This window comes from Vipera berus, assembly GCF_964194415.1.
Source record: "Vipera berus genome assembly, chromosome: 1".
Taxonomy (NCBI): domain Eukaryota; kingdom Metazoa; phylum Chordata; class Lepidosauria; order Squamata; family Viperidae; genus Vipera; species Vipera berus.
This window is the reverse complement of record NC_138202.1, coordinates 299,298,407-299,324,254: the sequence shown is the minus strand read 5'-3', so window position 1 is coordinate 299,324,254 and position 25,848 is coordinate 299,298,407. Positions and strand designations below refer to the sequence as shown.

General features: G+C 40.8%; 2 protein-coding genes across 3 annotated transcripts in view; both read left to right on the top strand.

The window, feature by feature from the left end:
* The first annotated feature begins 2,374 nt into the window (after positions 1 to 2,374).
* Positions 2,375 to 10,314, top strand: GLO1 (glyoxalase I). The gene is made up of 6 exons (XM_081319092.1): positions 2,375 to 2,869; positions 5,973 to 6,055; positions 6,925 to 7,065; positions 7,899 to 7,966; positions 8,834 to 8,923; positions 9,366 to 10,314. The coding sequence occupies exons 1-6, from the start codon at positions 2,789 to 2,791 to the stop codon at positions 9,452 to 9,454; spliced, it is 552 nt and encodes a 183-aa protein (XP_081175218.1). The 5' UTR covers positions 2,375 to 2,788; the 3' UTR covers positions 9,455 to 10,314.
* A 2,439-nt stretch (positions 10,315 to 12,753) lies between these two features.
* BTBD9 (BTB domain containing 9) overlaps positions 12,754 to 25,848 on the top strand; it is a 141,488-nt gene continuing 128,393 nt past the window's right edge. The window contains exons 1-2 of one of the 2 annotated variants that reach the window (XM_081315251.1): positions 12,754 to 13,279; positions 24,797 to 25,008. In XM_081315251.1, coding sequence (XP_081171377.1) covers positions 24,824 to 25,008 — 185 coding nt within the window. In that variant the 5' untranslated portion in view covers positions 12,754 to 13,279; positions 24,797 to 24,823. Of the gene's footprint in view, positions 13,280 to 24,571; positions 24,674 to 24,796; positions 25,009 to 25,848 lie in introns of those variants that run through there. The other variant, XM_081315252.1, reaches the window with a different exon arrangement.

The following is a 25,848-nucleotide window of genomic DNA, read 5'->3' as shown; positions in this document are numbered from 1 at the left end:
TAGCAGGGACTATAAGTGGAAGGACATAGAACCTTTAAGCTGTGCAATGGCCTCATTGGCAGTTGAGCACAGCATCTATCAGTCTAATTAATGGAATGGAATCAAAATGCAGCATTACTGCCCAGTAGTAGGAATATCTCATAGGTATTGTGCTGTTGCCGCAGCAGATGGGTTCCTGGAGTGTGGTCTTTTCCAACTTGCAAATATTCATAATATTACCAAAGGAAAAAGAACGCTTGGAATAAGCATATCTTTCCTGCTATTTATTGTATCTCACTCTTGGGGAACTATTGCTATGTATGGAGACTTTATTTCAGTTTTGCTTCTAACTTATTTTAAAAATATTACAGAATCTTGAGCATTTGATTTAATTCCTGTTCTCAGAAATATTAATTTTATATAGAATAGTAAATCCCACATTTTAACACTGCTATCATTATGTTGAATTTCTTTGGTACTGGAAGAACTATAAACTCATTTTTCTTATTTAAAACTTAGTGAATGCAATACCCATCTTGACCTTTGCACAATTTGAAGCTACAGTGTTTGATTCTAAAAGGTACCTGCCAGTCACTTTTTAAATTTCATTTTTGCTCAAAAGCTTCACAGAGAAATAATTCTAACCAATTAGAGAGAATTGTGAGCTGATTAGCAATCACTGCCTCTTGACTGATCATGAATAAGTGATCATCTGGATTATATTTTTCTGGTGAGGAACCAAATCAATAAGAGAACAAATTATTCATACAATTATAAAATATAATAAATTCTTTGAAGTAAATAGTTCGTTGGTTAGTGTATCATTCTAACCTCAAAATTGGTTTAGCTAAATCATGTTTAATTCTGGGCATGCATGTTATATAAACACAACCTGAGATAGTGCTGTAGTAAATCAAATATAATCGTTTATAAACCATAGTTTATTACCTTACTGTGCTATATTAACTCAGTCAGTAAATTGGCATTTCCTTCTAATCCAGGGGTGTCAAACTGCCAGCCCACAGGTCGGTTGCATCATGTGGAGGCCGCGCCCACCCCAGCTCTGGCAATGCAAAAAAAATTGCAATATGTCGCAGCACGTCACGTGACACGCAAGTTTGACACTCATGTTCTAATCTCTTTAAATCTAGACTCTCTTGATCAAGCCTGTTATTTTGATTGATATGTACTGGTAAAGGATGACAATATGGTTACAAATGCTTCTGAATTACTGAATTATGTTATTGTGTAACTTTTTCAAACATCTTAACAAATGTTCAGTTTAAAACTGAACTCTTCAGAACATTCTGGAAAGTTTATGTCATAAAGAAGTTTAAAAATTACAGTAAATTTGACTCAATAGACAATTAATCCATTTTACTCAGTCCAATTGTTGCTGATTATTATTGGTTTTTGAAGCTTTTATGTTAGAAATTTTGGATTAAAGGCAAAAAATTGCTTCACTGTGGAAATAAGTTCATACCTCCCTGTATTCCTTAAACCAAGCACCTTTTTTCTGAGATTGCACTGCAAACACAACTGCTTTAAGGAGTTGCAAACATGCATTCTCCAAAGCAGTTTTGAATTGGAAGCCCTGTACAGGCTGCTCTTTATAGTGACCAGTGACTTTTTGCCTTCTTGTGTCCATTTCTTTACACCATTTTTTTTCTGGGAAGTTGGAATGATTCAAAAGAAAAGTACACAAGAAGGATCTGGAAGAACTGGAGTCATTTAGCCTGGAGAAAAGAAGGAACGGGACAGTACTTTGAAAAGCCCTGCAGAAAAAAGTTAAAATCTGCTCTCTGTTGCTCCAGTCTGCCAGATTAATCCAAGAAAATTACCCTAAGAGAGTGCTATACAGTAGTAAACCAAAGACTGTAATTTTATAAATGGTAGTTTATGGTTTACTATGCTGAGAATTACTTCTGCAAATCTTGCCAAGAACACTGCAGGGACTGGTCCAGGCAGTTGCCAAGAGTCAATACTAACTTGAAGGCATGAATGAATTGCTGCATTAACAGAGTCAACTCATATTTTATTGAATAAGCATTTGAGCAATGTACATGCGGGCAATACTAAGTTGGAGAACATTGCTTTAATAACAGCTTCTTCAACTGCAGCCTTCTGCTCAACTGTTATTAACCAAATGTCTTATTTGCTATAATAAACACTGACCTTGAAAAACAATGCTTCACAGCCATCATGAGATTTCAGAAAATTGGATTTGGTGAGAATACCAAACAAGTTAAAATTTTCCATTAAGTCTCCTGTGGCTAAGTATTTTGCTCAGTTCTTTGCTTTTGAAGAGCATGTTCAAATTAATCGTTCTTTATTGGATATACGGTATTAATAGTTTTAAAAAGTTTTCCTCAAATTTCTTAACACATAATTTTATTTAAAAAATTGTACTTCCTATCGTTTAGTTCTCTGCAGTCCTACTGTAGCTGCTCTCACATCTACTTATGCATTTTGCATCGCCACCCAGCGAAAAGTGAACTCGCAATAACACCTAGCTTCCTCATCTTTTATAAGGGATGAATCCTCTTTCCTTTTAAAGGAATTGGGGAGGTAACTCTCCTGCCGCAAAGAACGCTGGGAACTGAAGGAAGGTATTGAAGTAGATCTGCTACCGTAGTATACAGTGTGGATGTAGGCCAAACTACAGTTTTGCCCGATTTGCATGCCTTGCCTCTATTGGCTGGAGAGTCTCATCGCTTTTTTTTTTCTCCTCGTCGCCTCTAAAATACGCTACTGGGCGGGGACGGACTGGGCGTAAGTCGGGGTGGCTGTTCGGGTCCCTGGTTGCAGCATGTCGGAGCAAGGCGAGTTGAGCGGTCTGACCGATGAGGAAGCCTGTAGTGCCTGTTCCGACCCTGATCCCAGCACGAAGGTAAAGGGGAGGAAAGTGACTTTCAAGGAGGAGGAAACCTTTGAAGAAACGGAGAGAGCTTGCTGGAAAGTGGGAAGAAGAGGGCCTGTCTTGATTGCACTGCGAGCAACTTTCGCTCCGCCGAAAGAGCTCGTAGGATTCAGGCGTTGCAGAATACCAGGGTGGAAGCCAAGCTAAAAAGTAACCTCAAGTCTACTGCCGGAGGATCATATCCTTCCCGGAATGCTAATAGAATAGAATAACAGAGTTGGAAGGGACCTTTGGGTGGGGGGGTCTTCTAGTCCAACCCCCGCTCAGGCAGGAAGCCCTATACCAGGGGTAGGCAACCTTGGCTCTTTTATGATTCGTGGACTTCAACTCCCAGAATTCCTGAGCCAGCTGTGCTGGCTCAGGAATTCTGGGAGTTGAAGTCCACGAGTCATAAAAGAGCCAAGGTTGCCTACCCGCTGCCCTATACCATTTCAGACAAATGGTTGTCCCATCTCTTCTTAACAACTTCCACTGTTGGAGCATTCACAACTTTTGGAGGCAAGTTGTTCCACTGGTTAATTGTTCTAACAGTCAGGAAATTTCTCCTTAATTCTCCCTTTGATTAGTTTCCATCCATTGCTTCTTGTCTTGCTTTCAGCTGCTTTGGAGAATAGCTCAACTCCCTCTTCTTTGTGGCAGCCCCTGAGATATTGGAACACCGCTATCATGTCATCCCTACCATAGTCCTTTTCATTAAATTAGACGTACCCAATTCCAGCAACTGTTCTCTATATTTTAGCCTCCAGTCCCCTGATCATCTTTGTTGCTCTTCTCTGCATGCTTTCTAGAGTCTCAACGTCTTTTTTATATTGTGGTGACCAAAACTGGATGCAGTATTCTAAGTGTGGCCTTACCAAGGAACTATAAAGTGGCATTAACACTTCACGTGATCTTGATTTACATGTCGCCTCATGCCAGCCTTTTCTTGCCTGAGTGGTCCTTGGTGCTCTCTGAGTTTGCTTGATTTCTTGCAGACGTTTCATTGCCCAAACTAGGTAACCTCATCAGCATCTGCAAGAAAACAAGCTCAGAGAGCACCAAGGACCCCTCATTTCAACCCTGAAGTACAAATATTCTTTATTTTCCAGTCTGGTCTGTGCACTTGACCAGCACTTCTATCCTTTAAAACCTTGCGCAGCGAGAGTCTCATATCTGGACAGCCTCAAGTTCAGGAAAGCAACTCTACACATTTATTTTATTTATTTTATACTTTATTAACTATCCTACTAACCATGATAGATCTGTGTAGCCAATAAAGGAGAATAAGTGTAGCTCAGGATTGAAATGAGGGTCCTCATTTTGTTTCATTGTTGAAACTAGTACCAATCCTGATGATGTTATCTAGTTTGAGTAGTGAAACATCTGCAAGAAAACAACCAAGCTCAGAGAGTACCAAGGACCTCTCATATCGACATAGGATTGTAAGATTACACATTGAGACCTGAATGAGGATTATTCTAAATGCCTTCTCAAGTGTTATCATAATCCCTTGAGGTACTTTATATTCTTCTCTGTTAATAACATAGTTGTATTGGTATTTACTTATACCAAGTTTAGGGAGATTTAACACAGAGTAGTCGATTGTAATCTGACGTCTATGGAGATTCTCAGTCATCCAGGTCATGGTTGTCCCAAAGGTACCTTTTTCAGGAGGCAACTGGACTTTCTTGTTTTTCTTTGAAGATGCATCTCTTCTCATCCAAGAAGCTTCTTCAGCTCTGAATGGAAGGATTTATATTCCTTGCAGCTGTGTGCAAGGAATATAAATTCTTCCATTCCCCACCATCCAGTCAGAGGTGAAGAAGCTTCTTGGATGAGAAGTGAAACGTCTTCAAAAAACAACAACAAGAAAGTCCAGTTACCTCTTGAAAAAAGCACCTTTGGGACATTGTAAACTTATCTATATATATATCTCTGGGAATTAGCTCCATTTAACATACTATAATGTTCTTTTGAAAAGATAAAATAGAACTATGTTGCAAGAGTTATTTAAATCAAACCTCTCTTACCAACAATTCCTCATGTTATCCGAGAGCTCCTCAGGAGAAAAAATGGTGAAAGTAAGAGTGACTTATGGGAGAAATTTGTGACCTTTCCTGCCTTCCCCATTGACTTTGCTTGTGGGAAACTGGCAGGGAAGGTCACAGATGACCTTCTTAAGTGCAAGACAGTTTCCAAGCATCCGAATCACAATCATATTACTGCAGGTATACCATGACGACCTCAACTTCATGGATATGGACTGCTCATTAGACCCCTCATTCAGCACCATCATAACTTGAACAGTCGCTGAACAAATGGTTGTACCATGTTGTAATTCTTTAAGCCAAGCAAATCTTTTTCAGGGATTGCATTGTGGATGTAAGTGGTTTAAGAAGTTGCAGGCAGGCATTCTTTGAAGCTAAAGCACTCTACAGCCCTTCATAATATGAGGCACTGGTTGGTGATCTTTGCATTCCAATGTGCATTTTCTTTTTAACAAAGTTGGAGTAAGTAGAAAGAAAACATGAAAAATCAGGGAGCTGAATTTCAAGTCTTAAATTGAAAAATTGAAAGCACTGGGTTCATTTAACTTGGAAAAACAAAATCTAAGGAGAGCAGGACCACACTTTAAAATCCCTGAAAAGGTGATACATAACAGTCTTTTTTATTGTCCCAGAGTATATGAAATGGAATAATTTCCTGAAGGATCCAGTGAAAGTTAGAAACATATCAGTAAGAACAGATGTAAAGTGAACCAATTATCAAGGAAGGTGATGTATTTAAGGAGAGCCTGGACAGTCGTTTCTTACAATGTTTTTATTTAGATTCTTAGGCTGAGCAAAAATTTTCAATTTGAAGCTGCCTTTTAAAACAGTAGTTCTTTGATTGTTATTCAGTACCCCAAGCATCAAAATAATAACATCCACCAGAATCCTGTTAAAACTGTGCAAGTACTGACCATGTAATATTGTGCTGTTAATCTGATATCAAAACAAATATCATTTTAGCCTTGGCTATTTTTTTATCCCTAGGAAAACTATATTCTATGTTGTTGAGACTTCTGATTTACCAAAGCTGTATTTTTCTGTAGGACTTTCTTATGCAGCAGACAATGCTAAGAGTAAAAGATCCTAAAAAATCACTGGATTTTTATACTAGAATTCTTGGGATGACGTAAGTAAAAAGAATTTACTTGTCTTCATGAGCATTTTAACCATCTAAAAACAAAAGACTTGGATCTAGTCCTCAGCTAATGAAATATTTTAAGCTGCTTTAAACTGTTCCAACAATTTGGAAGGACTTTGAGAAAACCTGGCACATAAAAGATGAACTACTAAAGAAAGAAACAAAACCCCTTTTCCTTTTCTTTGATGAGAACCTCAGCTCAGTAAAAGGACTTTTTGTTTTTCTTTGTGGGTATAATGTTTTTGTCAATAATTTGACAAAACATGCTTAACTCTGCCTTTCCTCCAAGGTTTGAAGCAGAATGTTGTTCCTCCCCATCTCACCCTACCAGTAACAACAACTAAAAAGTATCTTTGAAATAATGAGAAACTAAACGCTTTGGGCTACCATACTTGTTATAAGTAGTCTGAATTAAAACTGATTAATGTATTAAGTAAGGATTTGGGAGATGTAAAGTGCATTCATATCTCTCTGCTCAGAAGTAGTTTTGTTTATCAATAAAAAGCAAACTATAGGCTAATTTATGTTGTTCCTCACAAATGTTTTTGAATAAAAAATCCAAATATTTTCTTAGTGAAAACTGGGATTTTATATAAGCAAAAATGTTGTATTTTCCTCAACACTGCCATAGTAAGAGTCTTTCTGGATTTGATCTATATAAGAAAATAATACAACTTTCTTGTATGCTTTTGTTGTCATTGTAAACCTCATGTTTATTTTTAATTGATTTTTTTCAATTTAAAAAATTGTCAACAGCAGTCCTAAAGCTGATCATCAAGGGGCTTAGTACTGTGTTACAATGAGGAAACTGGAAAAATGTTTAGAATGAAATAATTTGTATGTTTTTTTCCCCTCAGTTTACTTCAAAAATATGATTTTCCTTCTATGAAGTTCTCCCTCTACTTTTTGGCCTATGAAGATAAAAATGATATTCCAAAAGATAATAATGAGAGGATAGCATGGACCTTTTCCAGGAAGGCCACAGTAGAACTGACACAGTGAGTGTATTCTTTGAAATCTGGTGACTGTTGCATATTGGTTTTTCCCTAGTCCACAGGTTTTCATCTACTATATAATCTTCAAACCTGGAGATGTGAGAAATGAATAAGAAACAATCTTTTTGCAAACTATGGATCACCTAGAAAAGAGAGGATACACTTAAAATTTTTTTTTAAAAAAAGAAAGGTCTTGTTCCTATAGAGCAGGGGTGTCAAACTGCCGGCCCATGGGCTGGACGCATCACGAAGAAATCGCACCCACCCCATTGCCGACAATGGGGAAAAAGCTCCAATACGTCGCACGACATCACGTGACATCACGAGTTTGACATGTCTGCTGTAGAGGGTATGAAAATGGTCTTGAAGAAGGAAATCAAGATCCATTATGCAAGCAATAATTTAATCCAAAGAGGAGGAGATGAGGAAAAAGTTAAGAATACTTAGCCTTGATTCTCTTTAGTGTAAGAAGGGAGGAAGGATTCTCTCTCAGGTTTTCAGATTCTGATATTATACTCTCTGGAATGAACTACCCCCGGAGCTGTGGATGGCCCCTGATCTTCGGTCCTTCCGCCGTGACCTGAAGACCTGGTTGTTCCAACAAGCGGGCCTGGACTGACTACAGTTTTTAATTAGGTTTTTTACTGGGTTAAATTGTCTCGTAATTATTGCATCTATTGTTTAATTCTTTTTTAAATTTTTTACTCTATGTTTTTTAATTTTTATTGTTGTGAACCGCCCTGAGTCCTCAGGGAGAAGGGCGGCATATAAATTTAATAAAATCAAAATCAAATTTGTCCTCCACTTATTCCATATGTCCCCTTTCTTTCTTTCAGCAACTGGGGCACTGAAAATGATGAGAAACAGGCTTACCACAATGGCAATTCAGACCCCAGAGGATTTGGTATGTTTTGAAAAAAGCCAAAATGTATTACCTGTGTGTCTTTTATTTCCAGAAAAGTCTGAAAAAGAAAGGGAAACGGGGGGGGAGGGGGGAAACCTCTATTCCAGCTTCATATTTTTTTTGAATGTTTTGATGGTTGAAAACTTTTTCCATGAAATAAAACAATGGCATTGGCTCTAGGACCGTCTCTCCCCAATTTAATACAGATTGTATTCAGTTTCCACAATCTGATGGCAGCATACATTTCCTTCCAGGTTGGGCTTCATTTGTCAGAGAAACCATATTTGCAATTACTGTGTAATTCTACTGGAGGAACTTCAGCTAAAAAGAACATTGTACCTCAGGGGTGTCAAACTCGCAACGTCACATGATGTGTTGCGACGTATTGCGACATTTTCCATTGCCGGCAATGGGGTGGGTGCGGTATCGGCATGACACATCCCTGGTGCCAAAAAAGTTTGGGACTGCTGGTTTAGTGTATTTCAGCAAGCTAGGGATTGGACTAGATCGATATAAGGTCCCCAGTGATTCTCTGGTTCATTCAGTAAAGTGGTATCTTCTTGATAATCTCTAAATTTATTGAATTATAATTCTCATAATCCTGTCATTGAGTTTCAGACCTGGATATAAATGATAGGAGTTGTACCAATGCATCCAGATCACATCAGATTGTGGCTGTTCCCTTTTAAATGTAATTTTGAATGCTATTAATAGATTTCTTCTGTATGTATTATAGAATTATGGTTGTAGTTCCTGGTTTTTATTCCCCCAAAAAATAGATGATTTATGTCAATGCTTTATGAACAAAGGCATTATTCACATATTACCAAATGTAGCACTGTTTTTGATTATTCTGATTATTTTTAGGTCACATTGGAATTGCTGTTCCTGATGTAAATAAAGCTTGTAAAAGATTTGAAGAATTGGGGGTAAAATTTGTGAAAAAACCAGATGATGGTGAGTGTGCTGTGAACCAATAATGCCTTTTTCTTTGTACGTAGTATTGAGATTAATCGGTGAATACATTGATCATGTCAAATTATATATACATATATGTAGGGTAGCACGATGTGTGTCTCCAACCTATTTGTCTATTTTTAGCTTGCTTTTTGCAAATAAATGATAAAAATCTTGTCTCTGGAAAAAAAAATTCTTGGAGAAGAAATGATGCTAATCTTGGAAAGTTGTAAAGTGGGATCCAATCTGGGTCGGTCACGGGGACCAGAGGTTTGGTCTTCTGAGCTTTTGGACTCATGCTGAAGCCCCCATCCTCAGGGAACCTCTGGTGACCGACCCAAATTGGATCCTACAACATTATCCTGGGACATATATACCTTGTAAAAGCTTAAAATGAGAATTATACTGAAATTTATTAAAACTACATATTTCTCTTTTATAGGTAAAATGAAAGGCCTGGCTTTTATTCAGGATCCTGATGGCTACTGGATTGAAATCCTGAACCCTAATCACATGGTGACTTTAATCTAGGTTAGAAATAACAACAATGCGCTGTGAGCATTCATCAATAAACTGTTGTAACTTCTTTAAGGAAAAACAATAGATGTAATTGTGGGGGGGGGGAAGAGTAGCTGATTCTATATTCTGTTACTCCTCCCTACTTAATTTATGAACTTTGCTGTGAACTTGAGCACTTTTAGTGTACTATAGCAGAAGAATGATTCAGACTGGAAGTTAGGGAGTGAGCAGAGGTGCACTGATGGTCTCAAACTCCTTTCTTTTCCTTTTGTGTGTAAGGAGAGATGGGAAGATCAATTTTGGCAATTTCCTGCTTAGTCTGAAGACAGAATATTCTAATATTTTTATTTTGAGGCATGTAAACCTGTGGATCATTCTCAAAACCAGTGTTGTTAAGATCTTTATCAAGGTGTGAATTTCCAAATCTACCATAGCAAAAACAGCTTTTAGCTTTTTGTTATTTAGAAATTTGCTTTGTGTCTACTAGGCAGGGATCTCTTGGGGTAGAACAAAGCTTCTTAACTGATTTTTTTTTAATGGTGAACCACAATTAGGACAAATCATGTGAAATAAATGAAATAGGGCCAACTTTTTTTTTAAAAAAATATTATTTTGCCATAGTGCCTGAGTGCAGCCAAATGTTCTGAAATTTTTCTTCTGGAAAAATGTTTACCTTAGAACCCTTTTTATGGTTGGTGAATTCTGTAGTGCAATACAAATTGATTCTTGCCCCTAGTCTAAATAAAGGTTGCAGTATTTGGATCATTTTGAAGTGCTGACAAAAGTTCAAAATGGCAGTTTAAGACTTTTTTTCTGGAAGAAGACAGAAAATATGAAATACGATGGAAAATATTAAATACTTGCATACTAAATTGTGAACTTGTACTCTTTTTTATTCTCTGTTGCTAAAGCTTACTCTTGTGGAATCTTGTTTATGCTTTATATTTTGCACTAGGAAAAACAATTTCAGGTTCTGTTGGCTGTTTGCAAAGCAAAAACCAGGAAATTATTGGCTTTGGAGAATACATTGGGAACCACTTTAGTATAGAAATATTCCTCTTACCAGTCACTTTTTTAGCAACTCAAATTACAAAGATGCTGAAAAAAAATAATTTTACACCCAAGTTACCATTTAATATCTTCACAGTGTTCCTTAATCAAGTGATTATCATTACACTCAGTACATGTTCTATTCCTGTCCTGTGTTTTTTCTCCCTCCCCCCACAGTTGCAGAGCAAAGAGATTAGAAAGGGATTGCAAAAGAGTAAACTGCTCTTCTACACATCAAAACTAATGCAATCATAAAAACAGGTTGGGTCTGAAAGCCTCATGCACATTGCACAGATACCTTATAGTACTCTTGTGGATTTTTTTTCCTCCAATCTTTCTGTTCTGCGAGGATGGGAAAACAAGCAATTTTTATAGGCACAATTTCTCTTTTGCCTGATTGTTTCCTGTTGCTGATGCACAATCACATTGCTTTTGATGTGCAAAAGTACATAGTGCTCTATTGAAATCCCTTCCTCATCACTCTCTCTGTTGTGCATGTGGGAGGGAGAAGGGTCAGGAAAAGGAGAGCGGGCCTACAGAAATTACTTGGTCTGTCTCCCTTCACTTGGAGCGACTGGAGAGGAAGAGATTTCAGGAGAGTACTGGAAGATGTTTACCTAGCTGGAAAGCATAGTTGATTTCATAATTGCTCAGCAGTGGAGTTGCTGGTCTTGCTCAGCAGTGGAGTTCCTTGTCCCAGGGTCATTACAAGTGAGGACTGCTTGTAGTGGTTTTATTTGATTTCTATAGCTTCCCATCTCAATAACTGACTCTGGGCAGAATACATAATAACAGCTTAAACAGTACAAAATAAATATGTAACATTAAGGCATAAGGCTACAAACTGGGAGCGTGAGTTCTAGTCCCACCCTTAGGCATGAAGCATGCTCAATTACCCTGGGCCAGTCACTTTATCTAGCCATAGGAAGCAGAAGCAGATAATGACAAATCACTTCTGAAATCCTGCCAAGAAAACTTTATGAACTTTCCAGGCAGTTGCTAGTTGTATTTCTTCAATAAATAATCACAAAATAGAAAGATCTGCAAATAGAAGTAGAATGACTGGCCCAAAAAAAAGCAAAGATAGTACCAATAGCGATAGGTGCTTTGGTTGCAATCCCAAAACAACCCTTGAACTCTATTGGCATTGATAAAATCACCACAAGTCATTTGCAAAAAGCACCTTTACACGTTATATCTTGCTTCCTGCAATAATACCTTTCATACCATCAAACATCTGTCTCTGGTCTTTGGGAAGGGCTTGATAGGTGAATGCGAAACCCAGTCTACAGTAATTGGGTTGACTGACAGTCTGGTAGAATGCAACCAACCATAATTGGAGAATATAGAGGAAAAAAATTAATAGTATCTTTTGTACACGCAAGTGCGATTTTCATCCTATAAACTGGTTGTTGCATTCTGAACCCTACATCAATGGAGGAATGAAAACTCTTCACTGCATTATGGCATAAAAAGGGCAACGTGATTGTAATGTGTAACATTTGCAAGAATTATTTTTTTATGTCACCGTTCCAATTTGCTTAATGCATAGGATAATTACTAGGAGGAAAGTTTAGTTTAGTTTTGGTTTATCTGGTCTACCTTTTACTGGGCAGGGAAATTGCAAACTATAGATGGAAGCAAGAAGGCAGAAGGCCAATGATTAGAGACTTCTTTCTCTGGACTTTTAAGACTTTGCCTATGTATCCTAAGGCCAGTGTGACCCTACTCTGTTTGTTGTGAATGAATCTCCTTTTGAGGTTTTTTTTTTTAAAAAAAACAAAACAAAAAGGGAAACGCAACTGATCTTTGTTAGTAGCAATGGGCTAATTCCGAAAACAAGTTGAATTGAGTCGGATAGTATTTTATTTTATTTTATTTTATTGGATTGGATTTATATACCGCCCTTTCCCGAAGGACTCAGGACGGTTTACAGGGTATTTAAAACCAAGTCAATACAAAAGTTAAAAACAATTAAAAAAGATTAAATCCAATTAAATCCAATCCCAAAAAATAAATAAAAACCCCTGGTTCCGTTTCGTTTAATAAAAAGTGAAATATTGAAACGAATCTCAGTTTTTTTTTCTTCCTCGGATTAAGTTTCGTCGCAGCTCAAGCAGATTTTGATTTATGTTTTGAGCACCTTCGCTGGCGCCCATCCGCCTGGGTTGAATTTCAGCCTTGAATTTCTCCCTTTTTTAAGGAGCGTTATTTCCAAGAGGAGATAGGTAAAGATGACGTGGCTTGTTTTTTATTTATTTATTAATTTAATTTGTATACCGCCCTTCTCCCGAAGGACTCAGGGCGGTGAACAGGGCAATACATAATAAAAACAAGATACAAAAATTAAAAATTATTAAAAAGTAATTAAACAGCGATGCCCGTAATACATTAATACAGATTAAAAGTTAAGACCAATTAATTTATAAAACCCAACCCCATCCCATCAGGTCAGGCCGGCTTGTTCAAAAAGGTGGGTTTTAAGATCGCGCCGGAAGGAGCGGAGATCAGGCGCTTCTTTCTTTCTTTTCTTTTTTTCTTTTTTTTCTTTTCTTTTCTTCGGAAATTACCCAGCGCCAAAAAAAAAAAAAGGAACGATCTCCACCTCTGCAAATTTGTATCTTGCAATTTCTCCAGAGTCTCGCTTTCGTTACCGTCGCGATGACGTCAGCGCGCCGAGCGCTCGCGCTGTCGTTGCTAGGGTGACGTCAGCGCTCGCGGCGACGCCTGAACGCCACGGCCGGCGGAAGGGGGTGGGGGAGTGGTCCTGCTCCAGCGCTCCTGCCGGTAAGTCTGGCGGCGCTAAGGGCTCGGGGGGGGGGGGAGTTTCCTCGGGGTTCTCCCACGCGCCTGCTTGCTCCTATGGGGCCGCGGCCCTGAGCATTTCTTAGCCACTCGGCGAGGTTATTTCGAGGCAAAGCGAAGGGCATCTATCTGATGGGGGATTCCCAAGGAGTCGTCGCGAGCTTTTTGTCAAGGGCAGGGGTCTTCAAACTTGGCCCTTTTATGACTTGTGGACTTCAACTCCCAGAATTCCTCAGCCAGCTTTGCTGGCTGAGGAATTCTGGGAGTTGAAGTCCACAAGTCATAAAAGGGTCAAGTTTGAAGACCCCTGGTCAAGGGCTCCGCATCGAGATGGGCAGCGGGTTTCCCGCGGGATTTTCCTGGGGTGCAAAGCGGCGATGGGGGTTTCGTTCATCCCGTAGTGAAAGCTTGTAAGTCTGGAATTTAGGATCCTGGGTAGGAGGGGCCGTTGTGTGTGCAGTTGACGCCCTTTACGTACGTGGGCCTTTTAAGCCTGTGCTTTGGAATGCAAACTCCAGGTTTTTTTTTTTAGTTATTACTTAAACGGATTTGTATGTAGCTCTTTGTAAAATAAAATAAAAGCGAAACTGCACTATTGAAGGCCGTTCGTGTGCCAGGACCGTGTGTTTAATTAAATTTAGCAGAACGTAATTACATCCCCTCCCCCCCCCAAAAAAAAACCACCTTAGGAAAACTGTTTTAAATAAAGTACTTAGTGACAGTTCTGTGATATTGAAATTACATTGCCCTTGTCCCCAAAATGTCTGATCAGTCTTATGAAAGGTAATGATCGTATTCTTTAGACTGCAACTCTCATCCACCTCGTTTAACTCGGTTGGGTTTCTAAATTAATGTGTACGCTATAGAATTCCACTGTTAATGCTGTTCGTTTTGTATATGGTACACATAAAAAGTCTTTATCTCTTATTTTCTTTTTTTTTAAATATAAAGTTTGGGCCAGTTGTACTGATAGCAGATTGATGTAATGATTGAAATCATATTCGCCTTTAAATACTCACACAACAGTGACGCTTGCTGGCATAAGCATGTGGTGCAAAATGCAATGTTGAAAAAGTGACAAAATGTACCTCACAATTTCATAATGCAAACTCAAGCATTTCAAATTTGTTACCCTATGTTTTATGTCACTGGTTTTTCATTGTGACATCACAAAATATATTTCAGTCCTTTGCTCTTGGTAAATCAGGGTAACATACTAAACCAAACAGTCAAATGTATGGGGTATCTAAAAGGGAAGCTCCTTTGACAGAACCTTTTGAACAGATTCTTCTATTTTCTGCTTTTCAAAAACATATCAGCTTAATCTTATCTCATTGGGTTATGAGAAAAAAATACAGGGGAACTGCATGTAGTATCTTGAATTCCCAGATGAGAGTGTAAGAAATTTACTAAAGCATGTTTTTCCCCATACAAATTATCTGCATCTGCTGTCTGTGGCCAGAGATTCTAGCTTTGGAATGCAAAGGTGTGCAACATATACATTGTTGTTTACTGTAACACTCAATAAGGCCTGGAGATATAGGCCATACAAATAACATTTTCTTTTTTTAAGACCATGCTATGCTTATCAATTTGTACTAAGTTGTGGTTCCTTGCTATAAATAGTAAAAGAAAGACAACATACATGAAATAAGTAAAATAAAAATAAAAGAAGGCATGTTACCTGGGGAATTCTGGAGTTTTGGAGTTAACATCAACATTTTAAGATTACTGAGGTTGAGAAACACAACAGGTACTGCATAATGGTCCCACATGATCCAGACCTCAGCATCTTTTCCCCCTTTGGATCTCACTTCCCCCACCCTAAAACATTATATTCTGTTACATTTACATATGTCATTTTTCTAAGAAATAAAGGTTGGGATTAAAGTTATTTTTATCCTCATTGTAATTTTGTGTGATGTGATTGGTTAGGCTGAAAATAATTATTATTAGGATATGGTAATTCAATGAGAAATGGAGGATTAGGATTTGCTGACCCACCTGAGGTAGCAAAAATGTTTTGAATCAGCCCTTTCTGTCTGTAAACATCTGTTTTTTTCTGACAATATGCTTGAGACAATGAGTGGTCTCTTTACATCTCTTTCCAGAAGAGATACATATCTGTGTATGTTTGTGAAAATTTGTTTGCTAAACCTATAGCACAAATATGAAATGTGTTTTGCATTAACTACAAGATGTAACAAATGTTTTATGATTTTATTTTCTCTATGTATTTATTATATCTGTATCTGTTCATTCTGGAGAGTTTAAACTATTTTAGCCTTAAATCTCTCTGTGCAAATTTAAGAGAAACAATTGGTTTCAACCTTCATGATTGAGGAAGATTTTGAATTCAAGGCTCTGATCTAGAATTAATCATATCTACTCTTTTGATTCAGAACCACTGTATCACTGTGGTTCTTGGTTTGCTTAAAAAATTGTTTGCCTTATTTAAGAAGGATGCCTTGAGAACTAGGTGGATGAATATTAACACTGTAAGTAAAACTGTGATTTTGATAAGTTAGGTAAAGGTAAAAGGCTCCCCCGCACATGCGTGCTAGTCGTTTCCGACTCTAGGGGGCGGTGCTCATCTCTGTTTCAAAGCCGAAGAGCCAGCGCTTGTCCGAGGACGTCTCCGTGGTCGTGTGGCCGGCATGACTAGACGCCAAAGGCGCACGGAACGCTGTTACCTTCCCACCGTAGTGGTCCCTATTTTTCTATTTGCATTTTTACATGCTTTCGAACTGCTAGTTTGGCAGAAGCTGGGACAAGTAACAGGCGCTCACTCTGTTACGCGGTACTCGGGATTCGACCCGCCAAACTGCCGACCTTCTGATCGACAAGCTCAGCGTCCTAACCCACTGAGCCACTACGTCCTTTGATAAGTTATTTATTGTTTATTTACCAAATTTGCAGCTAATTGCCTAAAGATTCTTGGAGCTCTGCAATATTAAATGCATAAGAAAAAATATGCTACAAGAGTACACAAGTAAAAGATCCACGTACAAGTGAAAACATAGAATAAAATTAAATTTAAAAAATAATTACAACTGAACTAAGATGAAACCAAGGCCCCAGTGTGCTTTTGAAGAGCTCTGAGCAGTTTCTGAAAGGCACTCAGGCTAAGAGCCAATTAGAAATTCATTGGGAGGCTTTTCCAAAGGACTGGCACAGCCATTAAAAAGTAATGCCGCTAACAGTTGGCATTAAAGTAGATTGAATTGAATGGACCAATTCTGATGGGAGCATGCAGTCTTGCAGTTAATCAGGCACCAGGTCATGCAGGTTAATATCAGCACTTTAAATTTTATCTGGAGGTCTATTAGTAATCAGTGTAAGACCTACAGCACTTACCGTATATAATATGCTTCCATAGGCAAACACCAGTCAGTACATCAGACAGTACAATTTGAATTAACTGCAAACTCTATGAGATCTTCAAAGTCAGCCCCATGTACATCACATTGTAGTAATCTTAGGGAAGTCATTGTACCAAAGTCCTTTTGGCCAGATAGGCCCACAATGGTGCACCAGCCAAAGCTAGGAAAGTGCCCTCTTAACAGTGGCTTCTATCTGCTTTTCTAGTAAAATCTAGGAAAAGATCTTCCAGGGTAGCTTGGCAGTCGGTAGACCAATAAGCTAAGTAGCTATGTAGTATTTAGATTTATTAGATTTATATACCGCCCTTTCCCGAAGGACTCAGGGCGGTTTACAGGGCATTTTAAAATCATACCAATACAAAATACAAAGTTAAAAGACAAATAAAAGATTAAATTATCCCTGAAAATAAAACCCAGTTAAAATTCTCAGCCTGGGTCAGAGAGCTCAAAGAGCCAAGTCTTCAGGTCTCTGCGGAATGAACGTAGGTCAGGGGTAGTCCTGAGCTCCACGGGCAGCTGGTTCCAGAGGGCAGGCGCACCCACAGAAAAGGCCCTCCCCCTGGGTGTTATCCGCCGGCAATCTTTTACCGGCGGCACCCTGAGAAGACCCTGTGGGAGCGCACTGGACGAAGGGAACTTGATGTATGGCCCAAGAACTTGTAGCCTGCCCACTGCAGGAGCACTGCCTACACTGACTGATAAGCGTCCCAATAAATCAGTGCCATTACCCCCTCCGATGTTACTGGCCTTAAGGCTTGATGCAGGAACTTAGATCCAGCTGGGCAGACCTCATTCTTACCTTCACTCAGCCAAATGTCAATAACAACAACAGGCCTGACTTGAAGGAGGTGGTGGTGAGACCTTTCCTCAAGAAGCCTGCCTTGGACCCAGCTGTGTTAAACAACTTTCGTCCAGTCTCCAACCTTCGCTTTCTTGCGAAGGTTGTTGAGAGTGTGGTGGTGCATCAGCTCCCTCTGGTCCTGGATGAAGCGGATTATCTAGACCCGTACCAATCGGGTTTCAGGCCCGGGTACAGCACGGAGACGGCATTGGTCGCTCTGGTGAATGATCTCTGGAGGGCCCGGGACAGGGGATATTCCTCTGTCCTAGTCCTATTAGACCTCTCGGTGGCTTTCGATACCATCGACCATGGTATCCTGCTGCGGCGTCTCAGGGGATTGGGACTGGGAGGCACAGTTCTTCGGTGGTTCTCCTATCTCCTGGGACGCTCGCAGTCGGTGTTGGCAGGGGGGCAGAGGTCGACCCCTAGGTCTCTCGTTTGTGGAGTTCCTCAGGGGTCAGTCCTCTCGCCTCTCCTGTTCAACATCTACATGAAACCGCTGGGTGAGATCATTCGTGGTTTTGGAGTTGGGTATCATCAATATGCCGATGATACCCAACTTTTTATTTTGACCCCAAACCACCCCAGTGATGCCCTCGCTGTGATGTCCCGTTGCCTGGAGGCGGTTCGGGTCTGGATGGGGAGGAACAGACTTCAGCTCAACCCTGACAAGACTGAGTGGCTGTACATTCCGGCATCCCGGGACATTCAAAATGTTCCATCTCTTTCTATGGGGGGTGAGTTTTTACCCCCCGTGGATAGGGCTCGCAACTTGGGAGTCCTCCTAGATTCACGGCTTACTCTAGAACACGGGTCGGCAACCCGCGGCTCCGGAGCCGCATGCAGCTCTTTGAGCCGTCTCCTGCGGCTCCCAGCCGCCCGGTGCGCGCGCACCTCTGAACGGGCAGTGGTGCGCGCGCACCTCTCCAAATGGAGAGTGGCACCGCCCGTGCGCGCACCTCCCCGAATGGGCGGAGGTGCGCGCGCACCTCCCCAAACCTTTGGAGAGGTGCGCGCGTACCTCCGCGCGAACGGGCAGAGGTGCCGCTCTTTGAGGAAGCTGTCGCGGCCCGTCTCCGAAGCTGCCGCTTTCGGCAGCTTTGCAGACGGGCCGCTACAGCTTCCTCAAAGAGCAGCGCCCCTGCCCATTCTGAGAGGTGCGCGCGCACCTCTCCGAACGACCGGAGGTGCACGCGCACCTACCCAAACCTTTGGAGAGGTGCGCGCGTACCTCCGCGCGAACGGGCAGAGATGCCGCTCTTTGAGGAAGCTGTAGCAGCCTGTCTCCGAAGCTGCCACTTTCGGCAGCTTTGCAGATGGGCCGCTACAGCTTCCTCAAAGAGCAGCGCCCCTGCCCATTCTGAGAGGTGCGCGCGCACCTCTCCGAACGACCGGAGGTGTGCGCGCACCTCCCCAAACCTTTGGAGAGGTGCGCGCGTACCTCCGCGCGAACGGGCAAAGATGCCGCTCTTTGAGGAAGCTGTAGCGGCCCGTCTCCAAAGCTTTCGGCAGCTTCGGAGATGGGCCGCTACAGCTTCCTCAAAGAGCGGCACCTCTGCCCGTTCGCGCGGAGGTGCGCGCGCACCTCTCCAAAGGTTTGGGGAGGTGCGCGCGCACCTCCGGTCGTTCAGAGAGGTGCGCGCGCACCTCTCAGAATGGGCAGGGGCGCTGCTCTTTGAGGAAGCTGCCGCGGCCCGTCTGCAAAGCTGCTGAAAGCGGCAGCTTTGCAGACGGGCCGTCGCCGTCGGGCAACCGGGAACCGGTTCCATCTCACTTTTTTAAAAAAATGGCAACTGCGTGAGTCCGCGCATGCGCAAAAAACCGTTTTGCGCATGCGCAAAACTTTTTTTGCGCATGCGCGTGCATGGACACACGCACGCGGCTCCCACTTTTTTAAATTTGTGATGGAACCGGTTCCCAGTGGCTCTTTTCCTTTTTTAGGTTGCCGACCCCTGCTCTAGAAGATCACATAGTAGCCGTGACTAGGGGGGCTTTCGCTCAGGTTCGCCTGGTGCGTCAGTTGCGGCCCTATCTGGACCGGGATGCCCTGTGTACGGTCACTCATGCGCTCGTGACCTCTCGTCTGGACTACTGCAATGCTCTTTACATGGGGCTTCCCTTGAAGACCACTCGGAGGCTCCAACTGGTACAGAATGCGGCCGCGAGAGTTGTCTTGGGAGTTTCCCGGTACTCCCATGTTACACCTTTGCTCTGCGAGCTGCATTGGTTACCAGTTGTCTTCCGGGTGAGGTTCAAGGTCTTGCTGATGGTTTTTAAGTCCTTACATGGCATGGGTCCGGAATACCTCGGGGACCACCTGCTGCCGGCGTCGACTCGGATCTTCGCTCCTTCCGGTGCGGGTTAAAGACCCATCTATTCGAACAAGCTGGCCTGGCCTGATGGGGGAATGTTAGGGTTTTAATGTTTTTTATATTTTGATTGTTTTAATTCGGGCAATAATTTAATCCTTTTTTAACTTTTGTATTTCTATTTATATGCCCTGTTCACCGCCCTGAGTCCTTCGGGAGAAGGGCGGTATAAAAATTCAATAAAACTAAAATAAAACTAAAACTAAACTAAAATAAAATAAACCAACAAACCATGAAATGTGTAATGTTTTTACACTAGACAGATCAGGCATTTACTAGCAACACCCTATGTCAGATTCACTAGCCATCTTGACAGAACAGACTACCTGGTTTCTCCTGCTGTATCTCCTATGCTTATGAGTCTTGCATATGATATATAATGGCACCACAGGAGATCCTTGTCAGCTTGCACTGAACACTTTGTAGCTTGCCAGGTTTTACACTGTAAAACTGAAGAATTCCAGCTCCTAAAAAAACAAACTGCAGTCCACTGTTGACAGGCCATTTTCCTGGGAAATCTCTGACTGGCTCAGATAGAGAAAAGTTAATTGTTGATTTTAGGAAAACAAAAAGAAAACATCTTTTCCATGTCCACTGTACAAAAATGACAGCCCATAACGTTCATTGAAGAAGCCTTTATCTTAGAGTGGAGTGATCCACATTGATGTTAATAAAAGCAGTTTGCATTATGTTGATTTACTTTGAATCTGAATGGAATACAGATCTAATAGAGAAAAATGAAATTACTCAAGTAAATTTTAAAAAACTAGCAAAATAGGAAAAAGCTGGAGTACCAGGGATCTGCTCTTAGGGAAGTCTTCTGCAACTGCATAGATTTAACCAAAGGAAGGACAGAATGAACTTTCTCATACAAAGTGTCTTGTATGTGTAGAGCAAGTTCTTTGAAAATACAATCACACTGTAGACTATGCTAAAATCTAAAATATTTTTATTTAAGATATAGATAGTTTAATAGGACATTGCGATATCTTAAATCCATAATATCAAATACTGTACTTCAAATTCAATCTAGAAGCTATCTAGGGACAAATAGAACTATTTTAAAATTGGAATCCCATATCTCAATATTTTATAACTTATTCTAATCTAGTTTCTGCAAATTCTTAAAAGAAGCATATTACAGTAAATTGAATGTCCATGGATGGTATGAAAATATATTAATACAATAGAATTATTTTACTCCTTCCTTTCTTTTGGCAGCTTCTGTCCTCCCTTATATATTTGCCCCAAAGAGTAGCCCACTATCCAGAGCAGGTTTTGGGGACATTGAAGGGGCTGCAGAAGGAAAAAATTACTACCGTATATACTTGAGTATAAGCCGACTCGAGTATAAGCCGAGACCCCCAATTTCACCCCCAAAAACTGGAAAAAGTTGTTGACTCGAGTATAAGCCGATCCGCCGTTCTGCAAGCCTCTGCCGCCAGCAGAGGCTCAATCCGCCATTTTGCAAGCCTGAATACACAGGAATACCCTGTGTGGCCGCGGCTCTCGGGGAAGCCCTGGCTGTCCGCTTCCTCGCTCCACGCTGCCATTCGGGGCCCGCGCGTTCCCCGGGCAAATCGCGGCGCCCAGCAGGCGAGGAAACACGCCCGCTCCAGTCGCCCCCCCTTCCCTCAGGAGACGCGAAGCAAGTGACCGCCCGGAGCTTACCGAGGACTTGCTTCGGTGCTTCCAGGATCGCGCGCACCTCTCCCAAGCCGCCGCCGTCCGGAGACCTGCCGAAGTTTGGGGAGGTTTGGGGAGGTGCGCGCGCACCTCCCCAAACCTCCCCAAACGTCGGCAGGTCTCCGGACCTCTGCGCCCTGCCTGCCTGCTTCTTTCCACAGCGGAAAGAAGCAGGCAGGCAGGGCGCGGAGGAACGGAGACCTGCCGATGTTTGGGGAGGTTTGGGCGCCTCCCCAAACCTCCCCAAACGTCGCCGGGTCTCCGTTCCTCTGCGCCCCGCCTGCCTGCTTCTTTCCACAGCGGAAAGAAGCAGGCAGGCAGGGCGCGGAGGAACGGAGACCTGCCGACGTTTGGGGAGGTTTGGGCGCCTCCCCACAGCGGAAAGAAGCAGGCAGGCAGGGCGCAGAGGAACGGAGACCCGGCGACGTTTGGGGAGGTTTGGGGAGGCGCCCAAACCTCCCCAAACGTCGGCAGGTCTCCGTTCCTCTGCGCCCTGCCTGCCTGCTTCTTTCCGCTGCGGAAAGAAGCAGGCAGGCAGGGCGCGGAGGTCCGGAGACCTGCCGACGTTTGGGGAGGTTTGGGGAGGTGCGCGCGCACCTCCCCAAACCTCCCCAAACTTCGGCAGGTCTCCGGACGGCGGTGGCTTGGGAGAGGTGCGCGCGATCCCGGAAGCACCAAAGCCTCGGCCGCGCACAAGTCCTCGGTAAGTTTTTTTGTTGACTGGAGTATAAGCCGAAGTGGAATTTTTCAGCCCAAAAAGTGGGCTGAAAAATTCGGCTTATACTCAAGTATATACGGTAATCTAGTTGACTGTTCTGTTGACTGAGACATTTAATATTGTTACATATATTTAACAAAGTAACACAATAACAAAGATGGAAGGGATCTTAGAGGTCTTCTAGTCCAACCCTCTGCTGAAGCAGGAGACCCTATATACCAGGGGTGTCAACTCGCAATATCACATGATGTGTTGTGACGTATCACGACTTTTTTGCCATTGTCGGCAACACCCCGTTGCCCACCCCGGGCACAATTTTGCTGTGATGCATCCGGCCTACGGGCCAGTTTTTTGACACCCCTGCTATATACCATTTCAGACAAGTGGTTGTCCAATCTCTTTTTAAAGCCCTCCAGTGATGGAGCACCCACAACTTCTGATAGCGAGCCATTCCACTGATTAATTGTTCTAACTGTGAAGAAATGTCTTCTTATTTCTGTGTTGGTTTTCTCCTTGATTAGTTTCCATCCATTGCTTCTTTTTTCTGCTTGCAGGTGCTTTGGAGAATAGGTTGAACCCCTACATAACTCCCTATTTAACACTTGCCTCTCTCCTCCTTGACAAGGAAAGTTGGCAGAATTTGTCTGTGACCTGCATTATAGTTTCATAAAAAGTTGGGAAACAGCTATAAAGCTAAATGGTGTTTGAAGATCAAAAGGATTTTAAAAATCATGTTTTGGTTGAATATCATTTTGCTGTGTTTTTGTTTGTTTTACATTTTGTGTTATACAATGAACTATTTTTCAGAAGAAAACATTTCACTCTACCTTGGTTTAACCAGACTTCATGCTACGTATGAACATATTGTTCTGTATAAATGTGGACAAAGATTAAAGAACAAGAAGCTATTTTTAAGTGGCTAAAACTCAGCTTTATTATCTATCACTCATATTTTAGTTTGGAATAATGTAAGTTAAGGTCTTACATCAAGTTAAGATCTAAGAGTTGCATAAATACTTGCAAATCATCAAAAGATGATTTGATGATATAACCATAAGATGATATCGGTATAATTGTGTATGCCTAAAATAATGAAATGGATATTCTATAGCTTTATTCTTGTGTAGATAAGAAACTCTTATTGGAAAATGCAAATTGTTTTTAAATGTGCACAAAGCCTTATTTTTCCCAAAATAGCAGTTTGCGGGGGGAGGGGGGGTAACTTCAAGCTACATATCATATAATATGAATGAAAAAAAGGGGGAAAAGTGTATGTTTTGCAAATGTCATGTACTATTCTTACTTATGATATTCATTTAACAATAGATCAAAGTTATGACTGCTGAAAAAAGTAACTTATGATCTGTCCATGATAATGTGATTGTGATTTAGGCACTTGGGAACTGGTTTGCATTTACAGCAGTTGCAATATCCTATAGAGACATGAACATGATTTGCTACTTTCCCAGCTGGCTTCCAACAAGCAATTGGGTCTGATTACCTGATGAATCACTTGCTTAATGGCCAGAGTTCCTGTCCCAATGGTTATCATAAATCAACAGTTACCTACATTCCTTTCAGAGCTTTATTAGAATACAAATATTTGAAATTTCACTTTTTGTGAAGTCTCTGTCCCATGAGATTGGATTCAGCTAGAGTTTTACAGGAAGTAAATAGTTAATTTTGCCTTGATTAAACTTATTTCTTAAGAAAATCTTCTAATATTAATAATTAAAAATCACTCTTATCTCCATTTCAGATAATTAATTAGACTCTGGGGAAAAGAATTCATAAATATTCATATTCTAGATAATTACGCATGAAAGGTTCTGTTACAGCTTTCAGTATTTGATTTGAGTGCTCCTATATAGGGCCTAACTGATCTGCAGGTACAGAATCAGTCTTAACTTGTAGAGAATATACAATTGAGCAAGCACTATAATATAATTATTTTAATTTTTAGAAGGGCTTCTTTATATGGTTTATATATCAACATAACGGTTTTAGCAATGATTTGATGAAAATATTGCTGCATTTTTATGTCTGTTATGTATGAAATTACATTGGAAAAAATGATTAAAGTATTTGTTTTCCCAAGCCTTAGGTTAGGGTGATTAAGTTTGGGATTTTTTTTTTTAACTGCTACTGAGTTAATGCGTTTTGACTTTTTCTGTACAAGTTGCTTCTTCCTTCATTGGAAGTCTCTCTGAATCGCTAAGAAATAAGACAGCCTTAAAATTAAATTATTTAATTAAATAACACTGCTTTTTTTTCCAGGTGGCACTTTCTGCATGCGTATATTTGCTCGATTTCTTTTCCCAAAAGAACCTTGTGAAATAGGTTGAGCTGTAAGAAAATGACTGGCCTAAGGTCACCCAGGTAGCTTCCTTGGCGAGTTTGTGGACTTAATTCTGCGTCCTAGGCAGTACCTTTATATTTATGTTATGCTCAATTTAACATTTGTAATGGTTTTCTTCATTATTCTTACGCTGTATTTTTTAGGTGTAGCATAAACATTTCTTGTACAACATGAGCAACAGTCATCCACTCCGGCCTTATACAGCAGTAGGTGAAATAGACCACGTTCACATTCTGTCTGATCATGTTGGTGTTCTGATGAATGGGGAGGAATACAGTGACGTTACCTTTATAGTGGAAAAGAAACGTTTTCCTGCACACAGAGTTATTCTGGCTGCAAGGTGTCAATATTTCAGGTGAAGTATAATGTCTTATCAGATGTACTTTGAGTTTGTGGGTAAGCAAGATGAAATAAAAAGCTATTAAGAAATAATCTGATACTATCTGTCCAACAACACCTTTTTAAAATGTAAAAATATAAATCTACATTGCACTGTTACACTTGACTTCCATTACTAAAGTTTCTCAAAACTAATAGGCTACATTTAAGGAAGATTGAAATTCAGAATGATCATACAATTGTTTCCAGCAAAAATTGCTTTAACAAAGCAAGAGTTCATGCTGTGAAACAGATTATGAAATTTCCCCTGTTATCTATTTGTTCCCAACTCTTTGAAATGCAAGAATCTCATAAAATTAATTTCTGGTTGAAATCGGGTATTAAAAACTGAAGAGAAAGGCAGTTTTGGTATTAATGTTTTTTCCCCCTTTAATTGTGTTATTTTTTCCTTGTTATTTAGGGTATTTTTTTTTCTTTTTAAGTATATAGTTTATTTTGCATACATTTTTTTCTTGTAGCATGTATAATTTTCTATAGTATCTATAATGTTTTCTAGTATATAATTTTTTTAAAGAAAATGTAACAACAACAGTTTCAGAATTTGTAAAAATGACTCCCCAGATTAATTCCCAAATCTAGAGGAAATGGATTGTCTGTGATGGGTAATTTTACCCATTTCCAAGGAATTACATTTTTTTTCCTCACCCTCCCATAGTACTGCATATTCTATTTGGGAAACTCCTCCAATCCTTTGAATAACCATTTCTCAAAGGCTAGAGGCCTTGAGGGGAAGGAGGGAACAGAGAGGACAAATACTGCAAAGTTCCTTTCACTAGCACAGTGTTCAGTATTGCTG